General features: G+C 38.7%; 1 protein-coding gene across 1 annotated transcript; it reads right to left on the bottom strand.

The window, feature by feature from the left end:
* Window positions 1-6,897: 6,897 nt before the first annotated feature.
* LOC149662776 (uncharacterized) lies at window positions 6,898-10,733 on the bottom strand. Its single transcript, XM_089842308.1, has 2 exons — window positions 10,635-10,733; window positions 6,898-10,590 (listed from the first exon to the last, which is right to left on the bottom strand). Exons 1-2 carry the CDS (start codon window positions 10,731-10,733, stop codon window positions 6,898-6,900), a joined length of 3,792 nt encoding a protein of 1,263 aa, XP_089698434.1.
* Between the last annotated feature and the right edge of the window lie 5,188 nt (window positions 10,734-15,921).

Here is a 15,921-nt window from a genome sequence, read left to right as displayed (position 1 = left end):
GAGTCAGTTTATGATGTTAGCACGGTTAAGGCTATTTGGTCCAATTTTTCGTAGTGGTAAAAAACAAGAGAACCTAATCTTGTAATAGCTAACAAGTTAAGTTGGAAAAGGACCCCACACATATATATTAAGTTACCAACTTCCTTAGAGACAGTAACAACAAAGGTGATTTAACAAGATTACCTACGACTGGAAATTAAGCTAGATTACCGACGACAGGTAATTAAGCTAGATTACCTACGACTGGTAATTAAGCTAGATCAGCGACGACTGCTAATTAAGCTTGATCAGCGACGACTGGTAATTAAACTAGATTAGCGACGACTGGTAATTAAGCTAGATTGGCGACGACTGGTAATTAAGCTAGATTAGCGACGACTGGTAATTTAGCTAGATTACCGACGACTGGTAATTAAGCTAGATTAGCGACGACTGGTAATTAAGCTAGATTACCGACGACTGGTAATTTAGCTAGATTACCGACGACTGGTAATTAAGCTAGATAACCGACGACTGGTAATTCAGCTAGATAACCGACGACTGGTAATTAAGCTAGATCACCGACGACTGGTAATTAAGCTAGATAACCGACGACTGGTAATTAAGCTAGATTACCGACGACTGGTAATTAAGCTAGATTACCGACGACTGGTAATTAAGCTAGATTACCGACGACTGGTAATTAAGCTAGATTAGCGACGACTGGTAATTAAGCTAGATTACCGACGACTGGTAATTAAGCTAGATTAGCGACGACTGGTAATTAAGCTAGATTAGCGACGACTGGTAATTAAGCTAGATTAGCGACGACTGGTAATTTAGCTAGATTACCGACGGCTGGTAATTAAGCTAGATTACCGACGGCTGGTAATTAAGCTAGATTAGCGACGGCTGGTAATTTAGCTAGATTACCGACGGCTGGTAATTAAGCTAGATTACCGACGGCTGGTAATTAAGCTAGATTACCGACGGCTGGTAATTAAGCTAGATTAGCGACGACTGGTAATTAAGCTAGATTAGCGACGACTGCTAATTAAGCTAGATTAGCGACGACTGCTAATTTAGCTAGATTACCGACGACTGGTAATTTAGCTAGATTACCGACGGCTGGTAATTAAGCTAGATTACCGACGACTGGTAATTAAGCTAGATTACCGACGACTGGTAATTAAGCTAGATTACCGACGACTGGTAATTAAGCTAGATTACCGACGACTGGTAATTAAGCCAGAGTACCGACGACTGGTAATTGAACTTGATAAGTATATGACATGTGTTGGTGCTCAGGTATACGGAATCTTTTTGTGGTATAACTATGTACAGCTTCCTCTGTATTTGCATGTGAAAATGACGGGAAAGCAATTTGAGTTTGACCGGACGTTCATTGTCAAGTCAAGCAGTCAGGAATGACAGTTTTATAATAGATGGTTTGTTAGTTCAAACGAGTTAACTAATATATGCACAATGCCCTAATACTTTTACTCTCCTAAGGTTTCTGAACAATTTGAATTAATATTAAGACTGAAGTGACAGATATTAATAAAAACTGTCATTGTAGACAAAGACGGGAAGGTGTAAAAGATAAGTGTAGAAAATGAATTGCCTGAAGTAACAGATATTAAAATTTTCACTTTTGAAGACATGATCATAAAACATCGATTATTTGAAAAAATTCTTATCTTAGTTTTTTCACTAAATTTTCATTAAACTCAAAATATTTTTCTACATTATTTACACAAGTATTTTGCTCTAAATAGTAGTCCAGAAAAAATGGTATCTTCAAGTTTTTTGAGGGATACTGGCACGATACTTGGTTACAAATTACAAAGGCCATTCTACTGTGATGTAGTTATTAATGTTCAAAAGATATTTTGGGAGCTATACATTACGTTAATTTTGATATTTTTAAAACATTCAAATTAACGACTACGATTTTTCAAGATTTCACACAGTTTTTTGTTCAACCATTTTCTGACTATTTAATTCTCCTTATGGGACCGAATACTCAAAACTAATTGTAAATTTTTGATATAAAATAAAATGTTCACGCGTACTACTTTTAAAACGATGCTCATGTTTCATGACAAAATATTTTGACTAATTTTGGTGAAAAAAACTAAGATAAGAATTTTTTCAAATAATCGATGTTTTATGATCATGTCTTCAAAAGTGAAAATTTTAATATCTGTTACTTCAGGCAATTCATTTTCTACACTTATCTTTTACACCTTCCCGTCTTTGTCTACAATGACAGTTTTTATTAATTTTTTATATTGGACTTACGGCGTTTTTGTCGTGATTCACGCCGTTAGAGGGATATTAAGCAAGAGAAACATGGCGTTTGAGCTCTTGTAGGTACTTTGCCCGGGTGCTTGTGCGTGCTTGTGGATACTTGTAGGTGCTTGCGGGTACTTGTGGGCTCTTTTAGGTGCTTGTGGGTACTTGTGGGTACTTGTAGGTGATTGTAGGCACTTGTGGGTACTGGTGGGTGCTTGTAGGTACTTGTGGGTGCTTGTAGGTACTTGTGGGTGCTTGTAGGTACTTGTGGGTTCTTGTGGGTACTTGCGGGTGCTTGTCGGTACTTGTGGGTACTGGTGGGTGCTTGTAGGTACTTGTGGGTGCTTGTAGGTACTTGTGGGTGCTTGTAGGTGCTTGTGGGTACTTGTGGGTACTTGTAGGTGATTGTGGGTTCTTGTGGGTACTTGTGGGTTCTTGTGGGTAGTTGTGGGTGCTTGAAGGCACTTGTAGGTACTTGTGGGTGCTTGTAGGTACTTGTGGGTGCTTGTAGGTACTTGTGGGTGATTGTAGGTACTTGTGGGTGCTTGTAGGTAGTTGTAGGTGCTTGAAGGTACTTGTGGGTACTTGTGGGTGCTTGTAGGTACTTGTGGGTGCTTGTGGGTTCTTGTGGGTTCTTGTGGGTACTTGTGGGTACTTTTAGGTACTTGTGGGTTCTTGTGGGTACTTGTGGGTGATTGTAGGTACTTGTGGGTGCTTGTAGGTCGTTGTGGGTGCTTATAGGTACTTGTGGGTACATGTAGGTACTTGTGGGTACCTATGGGTACTTGTGGGTGCTTGTAGGTACTTGTGGGTGCTTGTAGGTACTTGTGGGTGCTTTTAGGTACTTGTGGGTAGTTGTGGGTACTTGTGGGTAATTGTGGGTACTTGTGGGTGCTTGTGGGTGCTTATAGGTACTTGTGGGTACTTGTAGGTACTTGTGGGTACTTGTAGGTACTTGTGGGTGCTTGTGGGTGCTTATAGGTACTTGTGGGTACTTGTAGGTACTTGTGGGTACTTGTAGGTACTTGTGGGTGCTTGTGGGTGCTTATAGGTACTTGTGGGTACTTGTAGGTCGTTGTGGGTGCTTATAGGTACTTGTGGGTACATGTAGGTACTTGTGGGTACCTATGGGTACTTGTGGGTGCTTGTAGGTACTTGTGGGTGCTTGTAGGTACTTGTGGGTACTTTTAGGTACTTGTGGGTAGTTGTGGGTACTTGTGGGTAATTGTGGGTACTTGTGGGTGCTTGTGGGTGCTTATAGGTACTTGTGGGTACTTGTAGGTACTTGTGGGTACTTGTAGGTACTTGTGGGTGCTTGTGGGTGCTTATAGGTACTTGTGGGTACTTGTAGGTACTTGTGGGTACTTGTAGGTACTTGTGGGTGCTTGTAGGTACTTGTGGGTACTTGTAGGTACTTGTGGGTACTTGTAGGTACTTTTGGGTACTTGTAGGTACTTGTAGGTACTTGTGGGTACTTGTGGGTGCTTGTAGGTACTTGTGGGTACTTGTAGATGATTGAGGGTACTTGTAGGTACTTGTGGGTACTTGTGGGTGCTTGTGGGTACTTGTGGGTGCTTGTGCCTGCTTGTGGGTACTTGTGCGTGCTTGTGGGTACTTATGGGTGCTTGTAGGTACTTGTTGCATCCTCCATAGGATTAACATTATATTAAATTTTGGAAGCTCGTCACACTGGTTTTATTAGAGATACGGGGATATCTTTGATTGTGTAATAGTCCTATTTGCCCCTTCCCTCCTTATTTGCTCCATGGGATACTCCATATACGGGAAAAGCCTGGAAAACTCAGGGAAGTATATGGGGAAAAGCCTGGAAATCTCAGTGAAATTTGTTTTCCAAAAGATGTATGAAGCTTGTTATGGAACATATGTTATAAACTCATGGTTTTATTTATATAAAGTTTTACCAAGAAGCGATATCTAGTTTACTAGGGAGAAGGTATTAGATGCCTAAGTATTCGCGCACCATAGTCCCAGTCCCACTTTCAAAGTACAAGGGGGGACGTAAACGTGACCAAATAAGCATTTTTTAAACTGGACTTTAAGCCAGTGACTTTCCTGACTTGGAATAAATAAACTGGTCCGTTACCATTGACCAGAGCACGTCGTCTGCTAAACTAAAGAAGTGGATAATTAAAATATTTGAATTTTAATGTGTGGAGTCTGATTACCCTTGAACTTTCTTAGTAGTCTCGTGGACCACTGACCCCCCTCCGATTTAATTTTTAAACTGGACCAGTGAATTTTTAAACTGGTCATTTGCCCTGTGTCACCGCCTTATTTCCCACGCTGGCGCGAGTTGCTTTGCGTTGTCGAGTGCGTGATGGAGTTGCCTATGCCTGGAGTCCCAACCTTGAAGGAGAGAGGAATGGAGTAGAAACCCCCATACCTATAGCGTTGCCTCTGTACCCCCACCTACGGCAACACAGTCCTCTCAGCATCCTCAGCGGTTAGGTAGGGTCGTACTGGACGAAATTGTAAAGGGTGCTCCCTCTATCTTCAAAATAGAAGCTAGTTCTCATACAAATAAAATGGCGCTCCGCGACAGCACTTAGCAATCGCCTACCGAAGGGTAGGGGCGTGCGAGAGGTACATAGGGAGAGATACGGTGCCGCAGGTCGCCCATCATCCTTTCCAATCCATCTCAACTCCCTTATCACTGTCCCAACCTACGGGACTTCCAACCACTAGCATAGCCCACTCGATCACGCTCTCTTTTCCCCGGCTACATATTTTGAAGATGGCACTTTTTACGCGTATTAACAATCTTGGATCATCTTTGTGAACTTTTAGGGTAGCCCTGACTATATTTTGTTTAAGGTTTTAAGCTTAATATCAAACAGACGTTAGTTTATGCTACAAAAAAAGTGTGAAATTGAAAATCTCGGATCGTCTTTATGAAGTTTTAAGGATATCGGAATATCATATTGGGCGTATGACAATTTTGAGCTAAATGATAAACGGACATAAATCAGCATTTTTAAAAATTTTGTAAAATTGTCAATTTGGTCCTATTTCTGGAATTTTTAGGGGGGCGCCTCGCGTTTCAATAAATGATTGTAAAAAATTGTATTATGTTAATTACAATAAGAATACAAACTTTAAATGATTTACGTTTTTTTTTGAAGTATCATTATAAATAAATGTCTGATTGAGCTAAAGTTATGGTCCCCTATTTATATGTTTCTGCTTCGTGCAGATTTTGAAAATGTAAAACAGTTTCTTAACATTCTTAATTAAAATGAAGACTGAAGGAACAGATATTAATCAAAAATGTCTTGATTAGAATCAAGACCTAAAAAGTATCGATAAGACTGAGGTTATCACTTGTCTGAAGGATCAGATATTAATTTTTCTTTTTAATTGAAACTTAAATGTATGCTTAAGAAAAAACAACGTTCCATTACCGTTTTCCGTTGAAATAAATTATTTTACTGGTAATCAATTTCAAAAATTTACTTATCTCGGCTTTTCGACCACAATTCCATTCCCCGAAAACATTTTATCATTACATTAATTACTTTTGGGAGATAACGTGTCAAAATAACCTATAAAACAATAAAAAACTGTAATAGCGGTCTGTTAAGCCATGACAACAACCTTTTAAAAGTTACAAGGACTATATAACCCATTCGAGACTAACAGGACCTGAGCAAACTATAGCTTAACCTGCTACTAGTACGAAGAGGGAGAATTGATGTAAACTGGAGTTGAAATTTCATCATGTGCGACCTGCGCCCAGAAACTCTCCCATAGTCCCAGTGTGTGTAGAACATAATGTTTTTCGCTGTTATCTGCCAAAATCAATCTTTCTAGGTAGTGCCGCCTTCTCAATTGAATATTTCATGATATATTAAGGTTTGAACGAACAAAATTCTAGATTACTATTTTCACTACCATGTCCCTCTGCTACCTTGAAGCAAAATTTCCTCTCTTTTTGCTGCTCATTACCGGTGCCATTCCCTTGACTTTCTGTTCGTTATAACTACTATCATGAGTTATTTATTTCAAACCAAAATATAAAAAAATGGATTCATTTTCCTTTTGTGCTACTTAGAATATAACGTTGTGCCGCGCCTTATCAAATAGTCTCTAACCATTGTTAGAAACTAGAGAGAGAAATCTGGCAGTAACACTGATCATGCCCTGAACTATGAGAAAGAACAATACGACGGTTCACTAAAGTACACTTGATATTACATCATTTTGAAAAACCGCGAGTAAAAATGTTACTGTCCCTATTGAATTTGGCGCCATTGGTTTTAGAATAATTAAAATGTTCCACGGCGAAGCGTGCTGGTCACGAATGGGGATGTAACGTCTTTAGGAACCTTTTAAAACGCAAAAACCATACACGTATTCTCCCGAAAGTAATTAATGTAATGATAAAATGTTTTCGGGGAATGGAATTGTGGTCGAAAAGCCGAGATAAGTAAATTTTTGAAATTGATTACCAGTAAAATAATTTATTTCAACGGAAAACGGTAATGGAACGTTGTTTTTTCTTAAGCATACATTTAAGTTTCAATTAAAAAGAAAAATTAATATCTGATCCTTCAGACAAGTGATAACCTCAGTCTTATCGATACTTTTTAGGTCTTGATTCTAATCAAGACATTTTTGATTAATTAGTCTTGACTTCCTTTCGGATTCTGCTTCTTCGCTTAATTCCAGGGTGGGTTTAATTTTCGGCCAGTTTGCTTTCCTTTCCTTGAGCCAATTTGCGCCATTAAACCACATTTTCTTGTTAATTAGGTCTTCGGCTTTGGAGCCCCTCGACGGTATGTCTGCAGGATTATCAATGCCTGCGCAATGATTCCAAGTTTCAATATCCGTCAACTGTCGTATCTCTTCTACGCGGTTCTGTATAAACGTAGGCCAACATTTTTCAGTATCCTTTATCCAATGAAGAGCGTCCATTGAATCGGTCCACATGTATATTCGACAGCTCCGTGTTGGTAAAAACTCTCTTATGTGTGACAACAGACGAGCGCCCAGTAAGCAAGCCATCAGCTCAAGTCGAGGAATTGTGAGATTAGGTTTAAGTGGCGCAACTCTAGACTTTGAAGCTACTAATGACGTTTCCACCTCCTCCCTTGGTGAATCGTATTTGAGGTAAATAACGGTAGCGTAAGCTTTTCCGCTGGCATCGCAGAAGATGTGTAACTCTTGGTTCTTTGGCTCTTCATCTTTAAAGTAACAACGGTCTATACTGACTTTCCTGATCATGGGCATTTCTTGACGCCAAGCTTCAAATTCACGTTTTAGTTCTGATGGTAAATCATCGTCCCATTTTAGTTCCGGTATTTTCCATAGTTTTTGGAATAACATCTTTGCGCGGATTACATATGGTGAAAGAATTCCGATAGGATCGTAAATTTGCGCAACCGCGCTCAAAACGTGTCGTTTCGTCAGCTTCCCTTCTTCTAATATTTCTGAGAGTTTGCTAAGGTCAAAGGTGAATTTGTCTGTGTCCGGATTCCAAAGTAATCCCAGAATTTTGTTGCTTTCATGATCAGCACATCCATATATCTTCATGACTTCTCCCTTTGTCGCCGCCTGTTTTCCCCATCTCTTTCTTAGTTCCGGACAGTTGGTCATCCATTTACACAACTTCATATTAGCATCTTCCATTATTTTTGATACTTTATTTGACAATTCAAAGGCTCTTTCTGTGTTTTTCGCTCCACTCGCATAGTCATCAACGTACAAAGAATTATTTAGAGTTGCCGCAGCTTCGGGTTCAATATCTTTGTAGTTTTCCACGTGAACTTTAATAGTTGCTGCAAGCAGGAAAGGACTAGGACTTGCTCCAAACGGTACTCTGGTCATATGGAAGACTTGAAATTCGTTCTCTATTATTCGGCCGTTCTGCTCCTTCACCCATAGAAATCGAAACGAATTGCGTTCTTCCTTCTCTAAAGAGATTTGCAAGAATGCCTTTTCAATGTCGGCTGTGATTGCAACGCGATAGTTTCTGAATCTCAAAAGCATGTTCAGGATATCCGGATTTAGGTTAGGTCCTTTTGAGAGGCAGTTGTTTAAAGACGGCGATCCCTTAACGTGTGATGAAGCGTCTAGGACGACTCTCAGTTTGGTCGTGGCTCTGCCTTCCTTCAAAACTGGTTGATGTGGAGCGTAATAGGTACCCTCCGGTTTGATCTCCGGATGTTCAACGACTTCAATTATGTTCAGTTTAAGCTGCTCGTCTATGACGTCCTTGTAGTTTTGAAAGAGTATTGGATCGGCTTGGAATCTGTGTATCAACTTCTTCATTCGTGTCTTCGCTACTGTTAGGTTGTCATTAAGCTTTTCCTTCGATACATTCCACGGTAATTTGACGTGATAGCGTCCATCTTTGAAGTTAAGTTGTTCTCTGAAGTTTTGCATGACGTTGTCGTTTTCTGGATTTGCCATTGTCGGTTCTCTGATTCCAATGGATTCGATTTCCCAAAACGCTTGAAGAGTTTTCGAGACTTCCGCTTCGTGTATGCTGACCTTCGCTACGGATATCTTCACAGTGTTTATTGATATATTAGCTGGGCTTAACGGACCTTGAATTGTCCATCCAAGTTTTGTTTCAGCAGCTATCAGATTCTTCGTTATTCTTTCTATGGTTCCCGTTGCGACGTCAAAAAAGTAATCTACTCCAATTAGCATTCCAATAGCAGATGTAGTTGGTGTGTCTTCCGTGGGTTCGTCAGCCAGTTCATATCCTCTTGAGTTTACGAAGGACATAACTTCATTGCAATCAACCAAGGTTAGGGCCCTGCAGATATATGGTACCTCTACCGCGAGGATTTCTATCTTCGGTCTATTTGCTCCTCTCGTATTTTGAATGGTTAGCCTTACGATTTTCCTTTTGACAGTAGTTGGATCTTCATTTCCGAAGTTTTCCACTTCCACGTCTAGTTCTCCGCAAACGGGTAAATCCAAACGCCTTGATATTTCTTCAGTGACAAATGTTCCTTGGCTGCCGTTATCTAAGAGACAACGAACTATTTGGCCTCGTCCTGTCTTCTCCGGATTCTCCGCCCTTGCTTTAGCTGTTTGTAGCAAAACTGTCTTGTGCAATCCAACAACTCCCGATGTCAGCTTGACCCTGGTTTCGTCCATTTTCTCTGACGAGCTCTTGTTCGACTCTGGTTCCAATTTATGACTCTTGTTTTCTGCGCAGATAGCCGAGTTGTGTCTTCTTTGACATATTCGACAGGTATTAAATCTCGAAGTGCATCTCTTCCCATCATGACCCATTCTCGAGCAAACAAAGCATCTGTTTTGATTCCTGAAGATGCGCATTTTTTCTTCAAATGTATAGTTCGAGCAATCGTTCGTGGAATGTGTCTCCGACTTGCAGAAGATGCAATACACGCCCTTTGGTTTTTCTCTTATTTTCGTTGAGAGTACCGCGGCCGTAGAATGGCTTGTCTTATCGCGTGAACTGTATCTGCTCCCGGCAACTGGACCTTCTCTTGTGTTTTCTCGCGCTTGTACCGCGCGTTTACCGTCACCTTTCAAAGCTGCGCACACCTCTCTAGCTTCCACTTCGCGTCGTAAAAACTCTAATAGTAGGTCTATATTGAACTCGTCATTTGGTTTACAGTTCATAGTACGTTTTAATCTTAACTCGTATGGTAAAGTGCCTATTATTTTTGTGCATAAAGAAATGCCGTTAGCGGCTGTGTCAATCCCTAACCCTTTAAGACTTCTAATATTAGACGCGTATGAGTCATACAGTTTTCTCAAAGCTAAAGTATCGTTAGAGTTCTCAATACCATTAATAGTATGAATATTGTGCATTAGTTCGTGAACCATTAAATGTTCTTGTCCATATTTTTCTCTCAACAGTTTAACCGCGACATCATAGTTTTCATTAGAGGCTCTTAAACCTCCAATTGTACTTCTAGCGTCTCCCTCCAAGTAAGAATCTAAGTAATAAAACATTTCTACCTTTGATAGTCCTTCCTTTTCTTGAACCGCCGACTTAAATTGACTCCAAAATCCTGGCCATTCTGCAAATTCTCCGTTGAATTTTCTTATCTGTAGAGTTGGTAGCCTGCACTCTTCTTTCTTTGGTTGCGTGGATCCTGTAACTGAAGACGAAGCTCCGTTTGTTCCAGTTGTTAGAGGTGTAAGTGATTCTAATTTCTTGTTAGCTCTGGTTTTAGCGAGATCCATCTTGACGTCGTATTCCATGATAGTTGTTATTTCTCTCATCAGCGTCGGGTCTGCATCATCCGCCACAGCTGGCCAAAGAGCTAGGATCTGCGCGTCATAATCCTTATAGTTTGTTCTTTTCTACTTAGCAGAGATAATTGTTCTTCAATTAAGATCACCGTAACATTCGCGTCCTTCACTAAATTCTCGATAGTTGAAGTAATTGTAGTCACGCTTTTTCTAATCACAGTTCTCATAGACTTAAGTTTGTTCAAGTCTGCCATTTCGCCCGAGTTTCACTAATCTTCAATTTAACTCCGTTCTTTGAGCACCAATTTTGTTGGCAACTTACAGTTAATCCCGGGTTTCACCACACCAAATTATGTGGCGACTAATTCATTTTATCGAAAAGCCCGTCGCGCACAGTGGGAGAGCTAGCTTTGGGAACGACTGAAAAATTCCCTGATCGTGTTCGGAATTAAATAAAGACTACGGAAATTAATATCGAGCATACTGATTTAATTTTAATCTGGTTTAAAAGAATTAAATTACATTTGCTAATTTGTAGCTTTCTATTGTGCTCATTTGGAGCTATCTAAATTTACGTTTGCTAATTTGTAGCGAGCTAAAAATCTTGCGACCATTTGGGTCCGCGTACAATTTGAGAATTCTAATATTTTTCTGTTACAAAGCTACGATTTCAACTGTTTACCCTTGACCTTTGGTATAACTTTCTTGAAGATTAGGTAAAAAAACTTATCTATTTCGATCAAAAAACATCTCAGACTGACAACTACAGATACGCCCCTAAACCATAGGTTTTTTCGTTTATCGTCTTTTTTAACAACATTGGCTTTGATTTTTTATACAAATGACAAATTTTCAACAAAGCGTTAGCACGATTTTGGCGGGCATGCGCGGTTTCAGCTTTACTTTTGTATTAAAATCAGAAGTATAGCCGTTTAAAGTATTCTTCGATCATAGCTTCTCCCGCAGCGTAAAGCTCTGAATATCTGGTATATGATTACTTTATTAGACACATGTTTGAAAAGTACATAAATATTCATATTCAACAACCGCGAATTGGCCAGAGGCAATCAAAATGGTTTTTCCTAAATGTGATTTGGTTTTGTTTTGGTGACATTTGCTTACGTACTTTCCTGCATTTTAAATGGGGTTTTGGCGTTACATTCATCATGCCAAGTTAAGTTTGCAAGAAAGTTTTATGGAACCAACAATTTTACGTTAACTTCAATTCAGAGTTCCATTTTTCTTGAACATAGAGGCAATATTTAAAATGAAGTATCTCCTATGGTTTTTACAGGCACCATTTAGAGCCCGGTGCTCTTTCCCAGATGTTTAGGGTGCAATGGATTGCACTCATGTGCTAATCAAAGCACCAGTTCCACATAGATAGGAAAGGAAATTACTCCCTTAATGTTCAATTGGTAAAAGGTGTACTCCTTGAATGACAATGTGCAAACTGATAGTCCTTTTTCTGTATTAGATTTGTGATAATGAAACAAGCATAACCGATGTTGTGGCAAAACATGCTGGTGGGACGCATGACTCATTCATTTGGCGTTTCAGCGATATATTTTGGAGTTTTTAGGCTGGAAAAGTGCCACAAGGGTATCTTTTGGGCGATAGTGGCTACCCATTACAGCCATTCTTGATGACACCCATACTCCACCCAGAAACACCAAATGAACAACGCTGTAATCAACGTCATATGTAAGGTAACAGCATTTTGATTATTTCGGTAATTGATAAATAGACCATTCAGGCCAATTTTCTGACCAATTACGTAAGTGATACCTATCGACTGACATAAACCGTTTAAGTGATAGTTGTCACTTGTGATATTTTCAAAAATATTTTAAACTATTGGTCACGTTGATACCTGACATAAAGCTAGTGTTGCTATAGTAACTTAGTCAATTAATCGTTATGAACATTTGGGTCGGAATGTTATTGAACGCGTTAATGGCATTTTGAAGATGCGTTTCCGATGCTTAGACATGTCAGGAGGCGCCCTGTGCTATAACCCTAGAAAGGTCAGCACCATAATTTATGCTTGCTGCATATTGCACAATTTCTGTTTGGATGAGCCAATGCCAAGGGAACAAAATAAATTATAGTAATATATGTTACTTTTATTGAAAGAAATTGAGTTTGTAAGAGGTATTGTCTTTCAAGATATATCCCCTAAGGCGCCTTGAAGAGTTTAAAAACCTTTTCAAGTTTCAAAATCGATCTTGATTCACTTGAAGCATTGCCTCTTTTACCTTTTAATTATACGTTTTTCGGTAAGGACCATGACTAGGGTGGGGAACAGATCGCAGAGTTTGAAGAAAACTAAATCAATGATTTTTTGTATTTAAGAGTCAACATCCAACTGCCAAATGAGTTGACATCTGTAAACGGAAATCCACCTTAGATGAATCTCAGAAAGGTTTCTTATTCCAACAAAAGTCGCAAAATTTGGGTCAAACAGTATAGTATAAAAAATTTTTTACGAGGCCTTTTGGACATGGTGTGTTTAGATAGCCCACCATTAAACTTTACCAAAGCAAATGGGTTTTAGACTTCTTATCAATAGTATGGCACCAGGAATAGACTTTATATCAAGAAGAACCTTAACCCGAAACTTAACAAAAAGTTTTGAAACTCGCGTAATTCCCAATTTAAGGAAAACTTTCAAAAACAAAGAATGGTGGCATTCATCTTTCATTAGACATGTGGTCTACTCGAAATAGGGAAGGAGTCATTGGAGTTAGGTCCCATTATGATGATGACCATTTTAATCTTGAAGCAAGAACTATTGGATTTAAGGCGTTTAATGATAGACACAAAGGTAAAAACATTAAAAAGCAGCTGGAAAAGATTTTGCAAGATGTTTCCATTAGACCAATACAGGTAAATACATAGTAAACTATGTGGCTTCACATTTAGTTAAAATAATAATATTTTTCTTAGGTGGAACTAGCAATATCACCGAAGCATTTGCTGTTAAACAAGGTGAAAACGCAATTTACGATTCTTGGATAAATATTGGAATAGACTGTGATTAACTAAACTCAGATGAAGATGAAGATGCATTAATTGAGGAAAAGGATGAAAAAAACGATGATGGTATTTATTCTTGAAGTGTGCGGTTAGACTAGGGAATGTTATGTTCTATTACTTTCGTAACCCTGAGAGAGGTTACACTTTTTTGAGAGAAAATGGTTCATTTTAAATTAAACTAAATTTAATTTAATTATTTTTAGTCTTTGAACCAGACCTTACAGAATTAGTGGGAGAAGAATTAGGGTGTACGGTTCATATAATTTAGCTGGCAATCAACGATGCTATCAAGAACGATAATACTACAAATTCAGTATATAACAAAAATCATAGTTATTTTCAGAAGATCTACATATTACTGCAGAAAGTTCTAAAAAATTACTTGCAGGAGATAAATTTCCCCTGATAGATCAAATTCGTGCAAAAATTAAAAGAGACTTAATTCTCCCCTTGAAAACTCGCATGAATTCTGTTTTATTTGCCATGATTCAGCTACTACAAGATGTAAAGAAATTTTGCCAATTAAAAAAAAAATATATAAACAAAATTTTACTGTAGGAAAAAGGTATTTGTGGCAACGCAGCAAGCTTATGCTAAAAGATATGCAAGTCTCTCACCACCAAGCGATATAAATCGGTACATCATATTAATATTGTTTTAATATATTTTGTACGTGCCTCAGTATTTCAAATTTTATAACTTTAGAACATTAAAGAGAGAGGTTTGGCTGCATAACTAACGACAGATATTTTACAAAGTGATGGCGTAACATCGTGTTATATAATCCCAGTAATTACTGACAAAATTTTAAAAATTCAGGAAATCACACCTGTATATCTAATAGAACTTCAAGCTAGCTTCGCCCAAGAGATGTTAAAAAGGGTTAAACCGATAATGGATCATGGCAATTACCTTATTGCGGCAATATTACATCGTAAAACAAAGAAAAGATTTTTTGACTAGTAAATTGATCCTTGTGCATTGTTAAATTCATGAAAACGCAATTTTTTTATTCGTGAGTTACAAAATTTGCATTTTCATGAATTTGGCACCTAGTAGTTAAACTAATACCAAATTTTAAAATTTTTAGGTGCAATTGCTGAAAAATTAAGTTTAAGAAAAGAGCGCCATGCTATAGAAATGCTCAGAAACACATTACATATAGTCATTCCACAGAAAAAACAAAACGAAGCATTAAACCAACAACATCAAGGGACAGTCATGAAACTAGCCTCTGAAAAGTGTGTTTTTGCAAATATAAGCGCTGAGATTCCGAAGAAACGAGAAACGTTTGAAATTCATGAAGTAGACCAGTATATAGCTCATGACAGGAATACTGTGAAAATTGCGGAATTCTGGTGTAAATACAAAGAAGTCTAAATCACGTGACTCTTTGCGACAAGCAAACATGAGCTGAAAAATCTACCACGGCAGATCGGAGCTTATTCGGAACAACCGCTTCATCTATGAGCAACAAGCGCGACTTAAAAAGTTCTCGCTTGTTTGTAAACGGTACGCCTAGGGAACGCAAACCCCAATACGCCTCATCTCTCAGCTTTAGGCTTCGACTTTTTCCATTTCTCGCGCACATGTAAACGAGCCTTTAAGCTCAATCTTTTCGCCTTTCAAGCGCGTTTGGAAACCCACCTTAATAAGCAATGGATAAGGAAAGTTAATCGGTGTAGACGCTGTACCATTTACTACAGTATAAGGATTATGCTTAACCTTTATAGAGAGGGTGGAGTAGAAAATCAAGTGATTTTTCTACTAATTATAAGACCAACCTGTATGGTGTAACATTCAGCAAATTCTCCCGAGTGATTTTAAAATTAAAATTAGGTTCAGATTTTAAAAACAATTTTAAATAAGGACGTCCGACCGATCGTGTAACGCCCTGCCTTTTTGTTAACAAAATTCTCGTGGGAAGAATTTAAATAAGGAACAAAACAATGCTCCCACAGGAACCGTTAACGCTCTTCGGTCGAGTCTCGATGAAAGTGAAATCTTGAGTCTTTACGCGAATCAATTCGCTCGGGCAATGCTAAACACCAACGAGTTTCACGACACGCCCTGCGATTGCTGTTTTAGATTACTGACAAAAACTGATTAAATAGCTGTAGAAAAACCAGAAAACAATGCTGTTTTTGATAACGAGGCCTATCTGATTTCAAGAGCTGGCTGGATAATGAATAATTGGGACTCTAGAGAAGCAGACATGTCGTTAATACGCTACGGATTTGGGAAAGGGTAAAGTTCCCATTAGATGTTTTCTGAACAACTTGGCGGTTGACAATCCTCCGCCAGATGTCACTAATTTAAACATGTTCGAGAAAGTTTTAGTAGCTGTTTCCATAAAAAACTCTTCAGTCACCTCACGTGGACCCTCTACTATAGTCGCCTTTT

Source organism: Phalangium opilio, unplaced genomic scaffold, assembly GCF_054372755.1.
Source record: "Phalangium opilio isolate 3A_F unplaced genomic scaffold, DU_Popi_V2 ptg000063l_1, whole genome shotgun sequence".
NCBI lineage: Eukaryota > Metazoa > Arthropoda > Arachnida > Opiliones > Phalangiidae > Phalangium > Phalangium opilio.
Note: the sequence above shows the minus strand (reverse complement) of the source record. Positions and strands in the feature narration are given on the sequence as shown.

What these genes read in the sequence shown, in the direction of transcription:
- LOC149662776 (XM_089842308.1), bottom strand. Translation starts at nt 10,733, where the DNA reads ATGGCAGACTTGAACAAACTTAAGTCTATGAGAACTGTGATTAGAAAA. An exon ending in ATTTAGTGAAGGACGCGAAT is followed by an intron (nt 10,591 to 10,634) that starts GTTACGGTGATC and finishes TCTGCTAAGTAG; the next exon opens with AAAAGAACAAACTATAAGGA.